General features: G+C 50.6%; 1 protein-coding gene and 1 long non-coding RNA gene across 3 annotated transcripts in view; both read right to left on the minus strand.

Moving 5' to 3' along the window:
- LOC144121264 (uncharacterized) overlaps nucleotides 1–4,368 on the minus strand; it is an 85,996-nt gene extending 81,628 nt beyond the window's left edge. Inside the window, exon 1 of the long non-coding RNA XR_013312584.1 lies at nucleotides 4,331–4,368. This is a non-coding gene — a long non-coding RNA (uncharacterized LOC144121264). The remainder of the gene's footprint in view (nucleotides 1–4,330) is intronic.
- Nucleotides 1–17,596, minus strand: part of LOC144121263 (matrix metalloproteinase-2-like) — a 202,010-nt gene extending 184,414 nt beyond the window's left edge. The window contains exon 1 of one of the 2 annotated variants that reach the window (XR_013312582.1): nucleotides 17,159–17,596. Coding sequence is in view for 1 of the 2 variants with exons in the window: in XM_077654383.1 (XP_077510509.1) it covers nucleotides 17,159–17,317 (159 nt within the window). In the remaining variant the exon portion in view is untranslated. The remainder of the gene's footprint in view (nucleotides 1–17,158) is intronic. The other variant, XM_077654383.1, reaches the window with a different exon arrangement.
- Between the last annotated feature and the right edge of the window lie 712 nt (nucleotides 17,597–18,308).

Genomic DNA, 18,308 nt, shown 5'->3' on the forward strand with positions numbered 1-18,308 from the left:
ATTTACACTGCGGAGAAAAGTATTCGTTCTTCGAGAACAACAGAAATGCGACAAAAAAAAAAACTGCGCAAATAAAAGCCAACAACCTGCATGCGGTCTGTGCGGAGACGTTGGTTTCATAAAATAAAGGACAGTTCTGGCTACACTGCTTCCAACCACAACTTGTTATATGCGCGGACTACGTGTGAGCGAAAAAGGAAAGAAAAAGCAAATACGACAGCCGATATTTGTAGCTGTAGGTCAAAAATAGTTTTGCACGTCTTTGCTGCGACCACCTGGGGATCTTTAACGTGCACTGACATCGCACAGCACACGCGTGCCTTAGGAAAAACGCTAAGGCGCCCGTGTGCTGTGCAATGTCAGTGCACGTTAAAGATCCCCAGGTGGTCGAAATTATTCCGGAGCCCTTCACTACGGCACCTCTCTCTTCCTTTCTTATTTCGCTCCCTCCTTTATCCCTTCCCTTACGGCGCGGTTCAGGTGTCCAACGATATATGAGACAGATACTGCGCCATTTCCTTTCCACAAAAACCAATTCGGCGCGGTTCAGGTGTCCAACGATATATGAGACAGATACTGCGCCATTTCGTTCCCCAAAAACCAATTATTATTATTATTATTATTATTATTATTATTATTATTATTATTATTATTGTTGTTGTTGTTGTTGTTGTTGTTGTTGTTGTTGTTGTTATTGTTGCTGATGCACGAACTGCGTCTCGAGAGATCGTGTATAACCTACTCCACTCTACACAAAGCAGCTGACTTCTTTCTTGTAAGAAAGACTTCTTGGCACTACTTCGCGCAGATGTTTTGGTCTTGTAACACTGGCACGTACAGAAAACTGTAAAAAGTGAGAGGAGGTACGCGTTGCATTGTTTACTTCTTTTCATTTACACCAGTATCTGCTATATACGGCACCAATTAGAAAAAAAGAACCTGCGTCCACAGTTTCTTGTTTGGATAATATCCCTTAATACAGGTTTTAACAACAGGATCTCGAAACACAGACGTTTGCCATGCGTGCAAGGTTGCACCGTCACGCTCTAAGGGAGTGCGCAGGAAGCAAGCTTTCCGCCATCAACTAAGGACATCTAGCGCTGTTGACGTCAGTTAGAAAAGCAATTTAATTAAAGGCATTCGAAGGATGAAACCACTCTGTGCTATACTGACACAATCGGTGTAGGAAGAAATGCACGGAGGCGCAATGCCATGGCGAAACAAAACGGGTTCTTACATTTCAGTGTACACTGTAATTAAATTAGCCATGCAAGGAGGAAACACGTAAAATCATACGGGGATGATTTTCCACGAACCCTTGGAACTGCAAAAGGCGTCAGCGAGACACGCGCATACGCACCAATAAATTTAATTGAAAACCATTATACATAAAAACCCCTCTCACATCCCTCTCTAATGAGCTGCTCGTGGACTATAAGCGTTGCTTTTATTTCACATTTTGACTTTTGCAGTAACCTCTTGCTCTTGGCGGCTGTGCGGACGTGTAGTTCCACCATGGTCAAAGCGGCCTTGGCGGGCTCTGGCTGGTTAGCCATCTGCTATACTGTAAAGCGCCCATCTTGGCCCGTCGTACGCCGACTCTCCGCGTTCCGTTAAGAGTACAAAACAAACAATAACAAGGACGATTAAGTACAGCGTTACCAAGTTAGAAACCACGCCAACTCAAAAGGTGCACCCCGTTGGCGTCTTGCCAGCCAGTTGCGCATAGTTATGCCCAGCTGCGGAAAATCAAAACAAAAATCGTACACAAACCATGAACAATTCCGTTGCACAAGCACGCACGCGCTCCTAAGCACACAAGGAACGTCTTTAACGTAAGCAGGCAGCGCTTATCTTCAGTCATCGCTCAAATCCCTTCTTCCGTAACCCTCACTCGCATTCAGCTGACGCCACTGGCTCGGCGTTCATAGCGGGCTTATTCAAGCATGCCAAGCTACATAGAGTGATCACGATTCCTGCTGTGGTGCGCGTCAATGGCGGGGGGGGGGGGGGCAGCGGCCAAAGCGATTCGAACAACAGAGCAAAAGAGTGAGAAAGAAAAAGTAACTGCACTTTTGGCGATGCGTACGCCACAACACCGCGAGTATTCAGCCAATTAAGAGCGACAGTGAGATGACAACAAAACACTCGCGGTGCGCACGCTTGCTTGTATGCCCTTAACTGTCATGCATTGTCCCTCAGAGTAAGGTCGCCTGTGAGCTCGGTTTCAGCTCTCTGCTGGGTAGCTGGGCTCGCACTCACTCTCTCGGAAGCCAATTAGCGAAATTCTTGTCTTCTCCGAGCGACCGGTCGTCTTCTCTGGCCAAGAAAGAAGCCAAGCCGAATCGGCGGGGGGTCGCCGCTAATTGACCTGCGCCAGCGACTCCCCTCGGCGTCACCGAATGCACGCGCGCCAAGGCAGCGCGTGCTAGCACGTGCACGCTGGGCAGTCAGCCAAGTCCGTCGACTCCAGGGGGGGTCTCCTTCCAGGACGCGCGCGTTTGCCCTAAGCGAGTTTTCTTCATCACTGAAAACAGGTGCCAAATATCGAAGCCACGTGGGCGATCGGCTACCGGTTATTAACGTACTGTGGTCATAAGCCGCTCGGTTAAACGATTCAAGGTTATGGGCTATCCGTAAAGATGCGTGGCGACGCGTAAGTCTCCCTTGCACAGGCGGACGGGGTGAACTTCACGTCAACTGCATGGTCTCGACTGCTCACGCACTTATATAAAGAGAACCTGAAGGAGGTTTATTTCACGCATGGTCTTGTTCGGAGAACTGGAACGCAAGACTTTGCAAGGGAAGGGCATTCTGGGAGCGGGCACAATTAAGGCTCCCGAGGAGGATTGAATGCCTGAAGGACTACACCTTCGAAGAAGGAAAAGTGTTCTAGAAGCCGGCGATAATTATCGCACCGAAAACGCTCCACCATGTGTGTAATTTGAGGCCGAAGAAGGAGGGGGGGGGGGGTACAATGAATTTAGTAGATGTGCAATTTTCACCAAAAACAGAAAAGAAGCTAACAAATATTGAAAAAGCGACTGTCCGAAAACACCAGAGGCTGTGGATTTCAGAGCTCGAAACATCACTAGGGAGGCTGTGACGTTCACGGTATCCGCGTCGGCTCCCAACGGCACAGATGAAGACGCGATTTTATTAAAGCCACAGTAGCCAGACCGCGGGGAACATCAAACGTGTCACGATAGCTAAGCCAAACCTGTTACCACGAACGCCTTTCTCCTGTTGTTTTTCTTCTTCTTTTTGCCCATTAAGCGTTACTCTGCGGAGCGCACTTCGGCCCAGTGCACGTTTTCGCTCGGGCGGTATCTCCGGCAGCCGCTCCTGACCAGTTGAACGTGTTCTTCGCTCCGCGCTATTAATCACCACACGACGCCGCACTGCAGACTCTCTCTCTCTCTCTCTCTCTCTCTCTCTCTCTCTCTCTCTCTCTCTCTCTCTCTCTCTCTCTCTCTCTCTCAAGAAACCGGAGAAGGAGGGGAGTGAATAAAAAAAGAAACTGGGACACCCCGTACACAGATATAGCCCGATAAAAGAGGGGGGTCACTTTCCACTTGTGTTGGCCGAAATGCAGCTCGCAGACGGCAACACTGACCGAACGACGGCCATCATTATTGCATGGAAAGGGGAGATGGCGGGGGGGAATTCAGCAGCCACACAAGCGTCGTCGCTTCTCTGCTGATTTCATTAATTACCACGTGGCACGCACAATTCGCCGCCGACGCGCTGACCGAGCAGGGGGAGGAAGAGAGAGAGGTCGCCTTATTCATCGAACGCCGCAGCACGGTTTCACCACTTGTGCGCGGCGACCGGTTCATTCATGAGCGGCCCGCGTGCCCATGCACCGCCGCAGAAACAGCGTCCTATTTCAGGGTGCGCACACCGGCGGGCCGGAATCCGGTTCCTATCGAACTCTGCGACCGCGGCGTCGTTTCCACGTACGCATGTACTACGCAGATGCCACGGAAGCAGCAGCTTGCTGCACTTTGAGAGCTTGGGTGGCTCGGCACTAAATGAGTTAGTCGGGACTAACCGCATCGCTTAATACTAGCGAAGAACGGTTAGTCCTTGAAGGGTCTAACTGCGGCTTATGATTCATTTCCTGCTAGTCTCTAAGGGTGACCCGCCGCGGTGGCTCAGTGGTTAGGGCGCCCGGCTACTGAGCCGAAGTACCCGGGTTCGAACCCGACTGCGGCGGCCGCGTTTCGATGGAGGCGAAACGCTAAGGCGCCCGTGTGCTGTGCGACGTCAGTGCACGTTAAATATCTCCAGGTGGTCGAAATTATTCCGGAGCCCTCCACTACGGCACCTCTTTCTTCCTTTCTTCTTTCACTCCCTCCCTTATCCCTTCCCTTACGGCGCGGTTCAGGTGTCCGCCGAGATGTGAGACAGATACTGCGCCATTTCCTTTCCCCCAAAACCAATTTCATTTCATTTCATTTCTAACCGCATCGCTTAACCCTCGCGAAGAACGGTTAGTCCTTGATGGCACTAACTGTGGTTGATGATTCATTTGCTGTTAGTCTCCAATGGAGGAATGGTTGCGCCAACGTAGTTAGTCCTTAAAGGAGTAACCGCTGTCCCTCTTTGAGTCTGTTTTTGTGGCTAAATCGCGGCATTGGCGACAACCTGGCACGCGCCTACAGGCAGAAACACAAAGAAGCCTTTGTACGATGTCGGGCATGTGACTCGTCTCTGAGACGTCCGCCTCTCGCCGCAGGGGCCTCTCTCCTCCAGGCTCCAGACGTTGGCGATTTGCCTTCGGCGATTCCGAGAGACGCGACTCAGCACCGCTCGGCGACGATGACGGCGGTGATTGCGCGCGAAAGAACGTTGAATGGCGAGTCTCCTAAATAACGAACCGGGAAACACGAGAGAAATTTCGTTACTAACCACACTGGCGCAGAAGTGCACGGCGAAGCGAAGTGCGAGATATCGAAGGATCAAATTGCGCGGCACAACAGCGACCGAGGAAAGTGTTGAATAATAATAATAATAATAATAATAATAATAATAATAATAATAATAATAATAATAATAATAATAATAATAATAATAATAATAATAATTGGTTTTGGGGAAAGGAAATGGCGCAGTATCTGTCTCATATATCTTTGGACACCTGAACCGCGCCGTAAGGGAAGGGATAAAGGAGGGAGTGAAAGAAGAAAGGAAGAAGGAGGTGCCGTAGTGGAGGGCTCCGGAATAATTTCGACCACCTGGGGATCTTTAACCTGCACTGACATCGCACAGCACACGGGCGCCTTAGCGTTTTTCCTCCATGAAAACGCAGCCGCCGCGGTCGGGTTCGAACCCGGGAACTCCGGATCAGTAGTCGAGCGCCCTAACCACTGAGCCACCGCGGCGGCATCACCGGCTCCAGATCCTGAAGCCGCAAATCTCGGCGGACGAAAGCCCCATCTGTGGCTGGGCTGGCTGTTGCCTGTCGTTAGATGGGACGCTGGTTTGGTTTTGGATATTCCTTCACGCGAGAAAGCGGTCAGTCCATTATATTAGGCAAACCGGCATCGAGATGCTGCTTTACTGACGCGTAACTGCAGAAGGAATGCACTTCCCAGGGAATTGTCGGCCCAGGCTATCGGCAGGTCACTTTGATAGTGAGGAGCAACGGCAATGCTCGCGTTCCCATTCAGTGATTTAATATAATGTTTACCACTCAAGGCAGCCCAAGGTCTGTTGGAGTGCCTGCACATATATAGCATTCGCCTTTACGCCTCAGACCAAGAGCTTTATGGCCCAGCGAGCGGCGTTACGACGGAGTCCTCTGTCGGTGGCCTTATTCGAATAGCAGCGAAACGCGGCAACACCGCTCTCATTGCGAGCGCTTTGTGCAGCTGCGCGGCCACTTTACGGCCATGCAAATGTGGACCGCCAACATCGCGTAGAAGCCGGACACGTTGTACCAGCAGCGCGAAGTTCTTTAGCTTTCTTTGCCTAGCTTCAACACTGAGAACCCATGCTAGAGCTGCAATCACTGCGTCCAATTATAGCGCCTTCTGAGTGACCGGGAAAAAAGAAGAATAAGAAGGGGGCGGACCAGGACGGCGCGAGAAGGATGATTAAGACCGCGCGAACACGGTACAGGCCGGCCTTTATTTGGTATTTTTTTCTTTCCTCGTCAGCAGAGCAGGCCGAGGGTCTTTCCCGGAGCGTCTGGGTCGCCCACGCCACGGCATCTCACGCGCGCCAGGCGCGCTGACGTCGTGCGCGCTCCTCCCGCTACGTGTTCTCCTTTCCGGGGCGGAAGCGAAAGGGCCGACAAGCTTCGTGCCAGAAGGTGGCCACCCGCTGCAGGTCGCGAAGCTCGCACCTGCGTCCGCGGCACGCGCCGAACCTTTTTATTTACGACGTATTCGCACCGGGCGATTGTCCATTGTCTATCCTTCTCTCAGTCTAACTTCATTGGTGTTAATCATCGCATAGCCCTCACCCCTCCAAATCGCCTGCGCTAGTTTCTTTTTTAGATCTGCTTATGCACCTCTCTTCATGAGCCAAAAATATGCACAGTCCGAACACTCTGGCGGTCTGGTCACAGTTATTGTTGTCCAAGTGCCTGTTTTAATGAGGCGCCTGTAGTACTTGAGAAAAACGCTTCTTACAAGACGATATAGTACTTGGTATGTGATCAGCATGGGCATCCTTGCTCGACGGTCCGCCTTAAAGGGACGTGGCAAGGGCGATGGTTGTAAACTAAGCAATTTCGATCAAAACCGAACATTAACTGTAATCCAAGGAGAAGACGTGGAGTGTTTGTCAAAAGTACACATCCCAAGAGGTCTGCTTCTGGGCCTTGCAGCGAGACCCCTCTTGCATACTCGGGGACCCTAATCTCACGAAGGCGGGATGACCTTAAGTCCTAAACCAACCCAAACTTAGGACTGTCGGATATGCTAAGGAACCCCGCTGCATGGCTTGGAAGCAAATCCCCTGGGCTGTATATTTTTGAGAAAGACTGTACAAGACGTAATGCTGACGTCAAGCCAAGTGAATTATCCCTTTATGCGTTCGGAATAACGAGGCGTACAGCTAGTATTTGCAGCTGCATGCATTGTTCTTACCGTGCTACACCAGTTCCAGTGGAAGCCGTTATGGCGTTTGGCTATTCAGCTCGGGTTCGTAGCTCCAATATCCGGCCTCGGCAGTCGCATTCAGATAAGGCGAAATCAGATTTCGGCGCCCCTTGAAGAACCTCAGGTGGTCGAAACTAAACCAAACCTCTCCACTACTACTCCCTCGGAGCCTATATCATTACGGCGTAAAAATACATTAACCTCATAAACTAGCCGACTGCCTCCTGAAATTGTGGCCGCTCTGCAGCGGCTTAAGCAACCTCGCAAAAGTATGAAACGTCTTCCTCTTTTCGCGACCGCCCAGCAGATTGCGCATCCGGTCAGCTGGTCACTACAGCTAACGAGATCCGCGGTGTGGACTCAATGAGAAAATTCACGAAGCAGGGCACCGCAGCATTTGCAAGTTCCGCGTGGCATTCCATTATAGAGTATGGAGCGGCCGTAGCGGAACGCGACCTCTAGTACGGCAGGTGCTGAATGTGTGCGCTGGTGTAGGTCAATTATGCATCGCTAACGACGAACCCTTCGAAGAACCTCGTCGTCTTCTGGTAACAAGGTGCGAAGGGGTGGAATATATTTGAGCGAGAAACTGAAAAGGGGGGGGGGGGGGGGGTGCAACAGAGGTTTGCTCTGTCTGCATTAACAGCAAAGCGAGCAGCAACAACTGGAGCGACCTGCCGCGGTGGGTTAGCGGCAATAGCGCAGTTGTGTTGCTCACCATGAGGCCGCGATTGTGATACGCGGCGGCGGACGCATTTCGATGGGGACGAAATACAAACAGCGTCCCCGCGATGCCTTCGTGAACGATAAGGAGAGCGGAACGAAGTCAACCCGCATCCCCACGCTGTAAAGCACCTACATACGCTATAAAGTACCTCCACGCTAAAAAGTACCTAATAAGAAACAGTCCCACGTTTTCTCGTGTCATGCTGCTGTGCAGCCGGGATTTGAGTGGAGAGAGAGAGAGAGAGAGAGAGAGAGAGAGAGAGAGAGAGAGAGAGAGAGAGAGAGAGAGAGAGAGAGAGAGAGAGAGAGAGAACTTTATTTCCCATGCCCACGGCGGCTCTCGAGCCATCTTTCTACCACCTCTTTACCTTCCCAGCATGTCACGGACGTGCTAGGCCGTGCAGGAATGAAAGCTTAGGATAGGTCCTCGCTATCCGAGCTGCATTTGACCAACAAAATTATGAGCCGAAAGCCACGTGTTTTCGCAAGGACTACTGGGAATCTTTGGCCGATGGCGCTGTCTATATTAACGTTGGAAGCAGTGGCGTCGTCTGCTTCATTATCGGCTGCGCAAGCACGAACGCCCTGAGACAGAGCCCAACTAGCCCGGCTTCAAAAGAATGTGATTTAACAGTCTCTCCTAAACTCTTTCCTTCCTACACGGTTAAGAGGAGTAGCGCAGTACGACTTACGGCCAAACATTTCGCCAGCCGACTCGAAAACAGCCCTACTTTCGTCCACAACGTGCTAACGGCATCAACGCCATAAAAGATGGAAAAGTATCTGCGCGATTAGGCGCTATTGTCAACACTGCAGCTAGCTACAGCTGCGGCTACAGCTCAGGCAGAGACGTGGCGCACAGTCAGCGGACGTTGTTTTCACCAGGGCGGAGGCGGTGAAAACACGGGGAACCTGACGGGAGCAGCTGCTGTCCGGAGGCGCCTCGAGGGGAAAACATAAACAAATGAATAACGCTTAACTAAGCCCGTTTGCCGGCGCTGCTCACGGGCTCTTTGTCGAAGCCTACGCGCGGCGAGCGGCTCCGCAACGGCATTTTGTTTTCTCATTATAGCAGGACTCTCATTATAGCAGGACTCTCGTTGTAAACTGAATGTTCAGTGTAGAAACTACGCGTTTTGATACGTAGATTCTTCTACACCGCGTATTGTAACGGTACTGGGCACGTTTGCCGTCGCAATATATCAAACAAGATTTCTTCGCATGTTTTCAAAGTAAACGAAGAACGCTCGTGACGAAGCTCTGCTAATTTTGCCAGACGTATACATTTCAGTACAACGGCTTTTTTTTTTCTCCTGAAAGCACGCTAAGAACACAAACAAGGAGTTCAGGACAGGCGACGCGCATGCTCCTATGGCACCGTGAAGGAACTACAACGGTTTAAGGCACATAACGCAGCATTTGAAATCGCCCATCACCTTCGGTGTGATGTTTGATGAGCACATTGTTTGGACGACTCACAAGAAATGCAATCGCCCAAAGATCGCTAAGTCTGGAGGGTTACTAACCAAATTTAGGAAGTTGTTACAAGAAAAGGTAAAATTATAAATGCATTGCTAATTTTTTCAGTGTTACATGTAGCCGCCGCGGTGGCTGAGTGGTTATGGCGCTCGGCTGCTGGCCCGAAAGACACGGGTTCGATCCCGGCCGCGGCGGTCGAATTTCGATGGAGGCGAAGTTCTAGAGGCCCGTGTGCTGTGCGATGTCAGTGCACGTAAAAGAACCCCAGGTGGTCGAAATTTCCGGAGCCCTTCACTACAGCGTCCCTCATAGCCTGAGTCGCTTTGGGACGTTAAATCCCCCATAAACCATTGTTACATGTATTATGGCTTACTTGTATGGGGTACAAAGACTATGACATATCAGAAAAAAGTTTACACTTTGCAGAGGAGAGCTGTTCATGGTATTGCCAACCTTCCCTTTAGCAAGTGCACGTCCGACCTTTTTTACAGATAAAACTCGTTGGCAATTGAGAATGGTTATAGGAAGAAACTAGCTATGCACATTAAAATCTATTTACACTAAATAAACATGTTTTTGAGGAACCATACCTGATCTCACGCACAGCTTATAATTTCCGCCGTCACAATTACGAAGTCTATAAGCCCCGTGCAAATTACGGTTTTCAAAAGCTCACGTACCAGATACCGAATTTATTAAACACTTACCGCGGAGTTGTATATTTAGTGCTCGAAAATAACACACAAAATAAATTTTAAAATGCAGTTCATGCTATACTGGCTTTCCAGGTGAACTAACCAGAGCCCGCCTTTATGTTTTCTTGCATTTGTTGCCTTCTCTCTTGCTACGTTACTTGCCTTGTGCGTATTTGTTTCCAGCTGTTATTGTCTGAAGAGGGTTTTGCGCACAATTATAGAAATACGGCTGCTTGTTGCTGAATGTCTTCGTCCAGGACGACAGGCCCTTGTCAGGAGGTATTTTTTAACACCATTAGCCTGTACGCCCTCGGATTCTGTATTGCACAAACAGAAATAAACAATTATTATGATTAAATGTGTGCCACGTGAAAAGTATCCTGTCGTCTGCAACGGAGACGCATTGGCGGAGAACATATTTACCCATCTCGTTAGGACTGCAATAGCTGAACTGCTGAGAAAGAGAAAGGCGCCATTAGAGCACGTCTCTAGCTGTGTGTTTGTGAAAAAAAAAGCTGGTTTAAAGAAAGAAACAATTGTGTATAAACTTATTTTTACGTTCTCGTGCAAAGAAATATTTTCATACGCGTTTATTTTTTCATATACGTGCTCTGAATCTGCTAAAAAAGGCGCTGCCTTTGAATTCACTCGGCTTTGTGCGGCTCCGCTGCGAATGGTTAAGTCCACCATAAAAAGCCCTCATCCCACCTTCCCGACACAAAGAAAGTCGACGCGCGTGCAGATTTCCGCATCCTCTACGCAGTCACGGTGTGCCCTAAAAGCCACGAGCCTTTGGAAATCCGTCGCCAGAGCTCCAATACCTGGCTCCCTCTTTCTAGTCGACTACTCGAATCTGTCGCTTCTTTTCCTCTCACCTACCACTTTTTTTTTCATATCTGTCTATCGCTTTCCGCAGCGACTTCTTTCAACAGCTAGAAACTCGCGGACAAGGCGCAAAAAAGCTGCAACGCGAGGGATCTTCGTCGACGACCTCCGTGCTCGGCAAACCCGGCTGAGCCGATTCGTGGAGTTGACCACACCCTCTCAATATGCATGTACCAACAAAGAAATGGGCCGCAGCCTGTAATGTAAACAGCCCTTATCGGTCGTCCCGGCAGCTCTCTGCCCGGCGTGTGGTCAGCTGGGTAGAGCTAGCGCCTCGGCGACGCAAATCTAATCTAATCGCACGGTGGGGAAGCCGTCGAAGATAGCAAGGGATACATATACACTGCTCGCTCAGGGACACAAGATGTCGCCATGTTGGCGAACGCCGTTAGTCTATATTCAGGTGCATGCGAAGATTCGTGTTGAGGGCTGCCGCGAACTAACCGTTGCCGACTCGCAGGCGTTATCACGCGACGTTTGGAAGGCGCTTAGGTTGTTTGCAACACTTTGCAAGACGGCACACTCGCTCAAAGCGCCGACGGAAAGCATCCCGCGAAAAAGCGTATATGCCAGCGGTAACAGGAGCTCCCGGACAGACGCATAAATGGAAACGTATAAACGTTTCGGAGTTAACCTTGCGCCAAACGTGGTTCATGATGACAGGAACATGAGGCGAGAACGACGCGGAAAATTACGTATTAAAATATGTGTAATTTTCGCTTATGATCGTTAATGATAAACAACGGATGGTAGGTGCTTTTCCGTCTTCTCAGCGTCTTCGTTAGAATCGTTTAGACATGTGCTCCAGTTCGCAGAACTTCTTTACACTATCTTTCCGTATTTGGAAATGCCGCAGACACATCTACATGCTTATCCACTGCGCCCGTCTCAAGCGGGAAAGAATGAAGCAGGAAGCGATACGTGGTATACGGAAGTGTGTCCGGTGACATCACTGGAAAGAGAGACTGACGTGTGAGCTGCGACGACTTCACGCGGTCAAATTCACGTATTCAAATGCGCTTCAACGGGAGGCAATTAACGAATGAGTTCATTTTTCCGTCGAGCGCATCCAGTGAATAACGTCCTCGAAACGAACGTGACACGCGTCACATAATGCCCAGTCCATATGGAGTTCCGCCGCCGCGATGGCTGAGTGGTTATGGCGTTCGGCTGCCGGCCCGAAAAACGCGGGTTCGATCCCGGCCGCGGCGGTCGAATTTCGATGGAGGCGAAATTCTAGAGGCCCGTGTACTGTGCGATGTCAGTGCACGTAAAAGAACCCCAGGTGGTCGAAATTTCCGGAGCCCTTCACTACGGCGTCCCTCATAGCCTGAGTCGCTTTGGGACGTTAAACTCCCATAAACCAAACCAAACCATATGGAGTTCCAAGCGGCGCGTCTCGTAACTGTTGTAAAGGCAGGATGACGATGCGTGCGTATGTATCTCTTTGCTCTGTGTATAGCGCCGCCTAGTTACGTGGTTTAAATTGGCCCCTGGAAAACGCCCATGAAGAATGTGGGTAGCGCGAAAGCTGAGTTCGGCCAGTCAAAGAAACAAGCGCAAGACTGGGTCTGGGAGTTTAATTTGATGCGATAACTTGTCTTCATATTTTTTCCGCACAAGACCTTATACATAAACATAGAATATGTCGACAAGCCATTATTTGCAGAAATGAGCGTACGGAAAGTTGAGCTGCCTCGTGAGACAGAATCTTATTGAAAGCTGTGCTCAGTTCCTGCATCTATGCAGTCCTTTGCTTGTACGCGTGTGTTTCAGCCTTTGCGGTGCATATATTGTACAGCGCCACAGATAGTCTACTCTTTAAACACGAATACTTCCATACGGGAGTAAAACGGAGTAAACTGTCCTTTAGAGCACTGTCTTTAATAAAATGGAGTGCTAGAGGGAGTGCGCTACTCCATTTTTACTCCTTTCTGTCTAGAGTGGTGTACCGAAGAAGAAAAGTTCAGTCTGAAACACCGTTCGCAGAACGATGCCGGATTCCCTCAATGTGCACTTTTTCCGTCTTCTTTCGTACGCTGCAAGATAGCGCAGCAGACTCTGCGCATGCATACCGAGCGAGCACTAAATCCTCGACCTTTCATGCGTCAAAATACTGCGTCATTTTTATCTTTTTTTCTCTGAAAATATACCCGTGAACGCGTCCCCCGCCGATCCTCTACGCCATAAGAAACCTACCCGACCAAAAGGCGTTCTATATTGAAAGTAACAGGCGGCATTCAAGACCCGACATGAGACACGAAGTATGCCCAGCGAATTAGGCAAACGCCGAGAAGGTGCAATAAAAGACTTTCAGGGGCCCTGTAACGGAACTTTCAAAAACGCACTGCGCCGAAATTAGAGCTCAGCTTCCACACACAGCGCGTAATGCGGCACTGAACCGCTTCTGCAGCCCCGGATGTCCTGCATGGTGCATCTGCACACAGGTCCCTGGCCACCGCCCATCCCAATTTTAATTCTTATTTACTTTTCATTACTTTTTTTTGCGGCTGATAATGAATGCCGTAAAGTCTCTTGTGAGAACACCCTTACCAAGATATATAACAAAGGGCTCCCAGCGATATTCTTGATGAAGCGGTGAGAGTACGAAAAGTATAAAGTACGCCACCCCGTGCGGTCTCCTCTGGGGCGCTCGTGACAGCTCGGAACAGAGTGCTTCCTTACTAGCGACGCACCGGCATTAAATGCGCGTGCTTCGGCGCCCAAAACTCTCATGAAGGCCCATAAAGCAACAAAATAGTCAAACTGAGATCTCCTTTTGCTTCCAAAGCTGCTTGCACAGCTTGTGCGAGATGACTACGTTTGGACAAGCGCTTCTTACAGCTTTTCGGGAAACAAATTACGCTTGCGAATAACGCATGCGCGTTTGATCTATAGCGCTGCATTTTTAAAAGAGGGCCTCGTTTGCAGCCGCGTATACAGAGAGACATAAAAATAACAGTATCTCCCTTCCTTCTCAGTTTTAATCCTCAACTGAGTTAAACAGTCGTCTGCGACGGGCCTTCCATCGACTTCCATCTTTTAGATGGCGGTGGTACTTAGCGTCCGAAGGATTACAAAACGGCCTCAGCCGCCGTGGTAATTAAAGACCTCTTCTGCGGAGCACTGCGCGGACTGCCTCTATTATGCAACACAGTAACCAGCTTCCTTTTCCCCTCTACTTTACGCCCGTTTCTCCACCTTTTTTTTCTTCTCATCACTACTTTAATCCGGCTCAATATAAAGTGACAGGGGGGGAAAGGCCATCCGCGGAGCTCATAACCCATCTTCCCAGGAGAACACCGCGGCCGGTTGTGTCTGGGAAGGCGCTCGCTTCTTTTGCCGTTCCGTGGCTGCTGCAGCAGCAGCCTGTTCCAGAGAGCAAACCAATGGAGCGATAACGAGGCTGTTTCTTACACGCTACACCATCCTCTCCTCCCCTCCCGGTAATCGGCTCCTCTCTCTTCCGGCCGTTTGTACAGGATCCTGGGGGTGCGCGTCGAAGGCTCGTTCGCTCACCCAAGCGTTAAGCGCGCGACAACACCGCGCACCCCTGAGCGCTCGCTCGCTTCCCCGAAGACCTCACGAGGCTCAGGAAGTTTGAGCAACTTTGCTCTGGAAACACAGTCCGCGCCCTTCCGCGCCTCCAGGAGTCGCGTTGCTGGGGAGAGGGACGAGTCTCATCATCCTCGCCCGAAGCCGTGCTACGCAGTGTCGCGGTTCCCGTACGCAGTGCATCATCGGACGGCGATCTCGACCGCCGCGCGCACGAAGCCATGGAAGCGAGAAGTAAAAAAGAAATGGAGAAGGAAGCCAAATATACGCAAAGAGCTGTCCGCGACTCCTCTCGGGCTGCTGGGGAAACTGGGCGTGTTTAAGGATCCGCGGCGTAGGAAACACAACCTAGACGCTTTGGTCCAACAACACCTAGACACTATAGGCGCTGACACCTAAGCGGTGCTGGCTCGTGTCGGAACGACGCTAACGCCTAGAGCCACTAACACCTAGAGCCGACACCACCTAAGTGGTGCTGACACGTGTCTGAGTACCACGAAACCAATTTTTCGTGGAAACGATCCAGTATATAAGCTTGAGAATGTTTCGGTATCGGTATATTGCGCTCAGCCCCTTCCCTTCGTCGTATCGACGAAACGACGGGATGTAGCGAAATGAGCCCCTCCGACGAAAGCATTGCGCTTCATCCGCCAAAGGCAGTTTCGACAGGAGCTACTTCGCCGAAACCGGTGGGAATCGTAAACGAAGTGAATCATCCGCTCTGCTTCGTTATATCCAGAAGTTCCAGTGTAAGAGCGCGGCGTTTGCGGACAATTCCATGAGGCATGCTATAAAACTGAAGGGCTAAATAACGAGGCTTAGGACTATTACCGAGGAGACAGAATAGCGCATGTCCCGTTTCCGTTAATTTTTCTTTTATTTCTTTGCTTTCCTCATTTTGTGTCTCGTGCTTTGCGTCTCCGCATCTGTTTGTTGAGCGTGCAGTTTTTCAGCGGGCTCATAGCTACGTTTTCACAGGCGAATGACCTTTTCCTGCTCCTCCTGTTACTTAGCGGCAGACTCGTGGAGAGAGGTTATTCCGTAAAGCCAGATGGCATTGCCAGCCAGCTTCAGCTGTCTGCAAACATAGGTGTTTTCTTGCCTCTAGGCCTCGCATCGTAGGTACATACACGTATATGAACCGGGCATATTAGAAAGCTCCTCCGTCTGCGGTATTGAAAGCGCCGTCTGTGCACTATTCACCGTACAGGTAAAATCTGGCAGCAGAATCAAGCTGTAATCAGGTGTAGTGTTAGTACGCAACTTGACGAACAAGGGTGTGTAGTTTTGCGCCCTATAAAACCCGTACGCCGCAGGTAAGTATTGAATACAGCTCATTTGAGGCACAAGCTGATGTCATGACGCTGTAGTGCCGTTTTAAGGCACGGGCGACTGTGTTTTGCCGACAAGGCGCCAGCTGGACTTCGAGACATTTCCTATACCTTGATGCATAGTGCATGAACTCGATCCTTACATTTAAGGCAGCCTAGTCGACGGGAACCTGATAACAAGAAGAAGCAGTAACGTATTTCCATATGGTAATATCGAGTGAAACAGTTTCATAACTCGTAGCATGTCCTCGGTGCAAGGCTTCCCACATGCCCGCAGATCCACCGGCAAGCGAAACTTCGACATCACCATGTACGTCGCGCGTAAGTACAAGTCTGAACGCCGTGTTGCATTTAACATCCGTGTCGCAGTTAAAGTATGCAAAGGAAAAGTAAAATGACGCATGAATGATGTAAACAAGGTCAGGCAGTGTAAAGAACAAAAAAAAAGTCATACAGGGCTAAACACGGTTCTTGTTACAACAGCGGACCGCACCGCTACCAAGAATACACAGCCGAGCTTCTGGCTCCCTAAACCAGTCGACAACAATAGAGGGCGGTTCTGTAAGACAAATTAAATCACTCCTAACTCCTCAACGCTCCGTGCTAATTGCGTGGGAAGATAAAACAACCACTTAGGCTACCAGAGGAAAGGCTGAAAGCAAGAGGGTAGCCGTCCCTGTCTGCTTTTCTCACAGGCTGAGCATCCGGTGCTGAAAACCGTTTTGCACGGCCGCGCGGCAGCGTGCCAAGCTCTTGTTTTATTTGAAAGAATCTCGTTGTAGTTAGAAGAGTTTTTTTGTTGTGGTTTTTTGCACCCAAGCGCGCACGACGCTGGTGCGTTGTAGGTGTGCAGACGCAATTAATCTAAGCCATAACGGACGAAGTTCCGGCACTGTCCGCTAAACCAGCGGCTATTGTCATGTTGTGAAACACAACCCCGACGAAGCAGTATGTATACCCCAGACAGCGAGATCGCCGATGATAGATGGCCGGACAGAGCCGAAAGCCCAGCTTTCGGGGACAATTTTGCGTCTTGCGATGGCACGATCAGCTTTTGTTGGCTGTCAAATACTTGGAAGTGACAAGTGTAGAAAGAAAGTCTTATGTATTAGGTGCCGCATGTCTTCGCACAACAACGAAACTAAACTTTCTTCACGTCAGTCCGCGCCAGAAGTCGTCACAATCGAGCCTACGTCCCTGCCGTAGTCTTTTTTTCCGCATGCATTTCCTCCCAGTTTGCTTTGGTCGAAGTGCGCGTTTTCTCACTTTCAGCCCGGTACAATTCGTCAAGCGTAACGCGCAGGGCCCTTTCGGTGCGGCGGCGTTAAACGGGGACGCGGAAGAGTCGCTGACAAGACGTTCCGCTGTCACTCACCAGAGCATCCGCGTCCGAAACGGAGGATTCAGTGGCCGGATGCGCCGACGCCGCAGCGGTCAGGAGGAGGAGCAGCTGGAAGCCGAGCCGCCGCGTGCTCTTCGTGTTTGACGTGTGCGGCGGCGGACCGTGCCGCCCACCACAACTGCGGCTCTGCATTCTTTTCAACGACGGCCCGTCCTTGTCGTCGTTGTCGACTTGTGCGGCGTGTCGCGGGCCATGCCTCGCCTCAGCAGCGCGAGGAGCCCGCTGCCCTGTGTGTCCGAGTCCGCGCGCACATCATCGTCCCGACTTCGGCACCGCCGCGCACCCCTCGCTGCTGCTGCTCCCGCTGCTGCTCGCTCCCGCTGTCGACGGGACCTTCCCAGGCGACGACCAGCTTCAACGGGCGCTCGCGAGTCTCTCCTCCGCCGACGGCTGCGCGTGGACCCGACGGACGGGGCTGCACGCGCCGGCGCAGTTGCCTGATGCGCGCGCAGGAGGGCGCGCACTTTGAGAGAGGAGTTCTGAGCGGGCTCTAGGGACGCGCTCGGTACCTAGGGAGGTACCTAGGGAGGTTAAAGCCGAAATTTTGGCGGGTTGGCACTCGCTCATTAAGCGACAGCGCAAAAAAAACGAGGGGACATAGATAGAGAGAGGCACGGACAAGCGACTAGACAGACGGCGCTTGTATATGGCGCTTGTATGCGGTTTTTTCTGTCTACGTACCGTCGTTTTCTGCGCTGTCACTTAACGAGCGCCTGGGGAGGTCGCCAGGAGAGCAGAGCCATTGTGTATGCGCTTCTTCTTTCTTTCTTTCTTTCTTTCTTTCTTTCTTTCTTCAGTTCCATCTTATTCGTGCTTCTTTCATTCCTTCCGTTTATACGCGACATTAGTGCCCACATGTCGGGAAAAAATGGCTATGGTTCAACGCGGCTTGAACCTAGTTATAGGAGCGAAAGCTGTTAAACATGATCTCCACTGTCTCAAATCAGATGGCAAGGTCAATGTCGAGGTCAAGGGTCAAGCTCAAAGTTAGGTACCCAATGGTCATAGTCATATGATCACGTGGTCATACTACCACAGCTTGGGGCATAACACCAGGCAGTTAAGTTCGGTCCACTGTCTCAGATCAGATGTCAAGTCCAAGGTCAAGCGTCAAGGTCAAATG

The sequence above is a fragment of the Amblyomma americanum genome, chromosome 2, assembly GCF_052857255.1.
Source record: "Amblyomma americanum isolate KBUSLIRL-KWMA chromosome 2, ASM5285725v1, whole genome shotgun sequence".
NCBI classification, from domain to species: domain Eukaryota; kingdom Metazoa; phylum Arthropoda; class Arachnida; order Ixodida; family Ixodidae; genus Amblyomma; species Amblyomma americanum.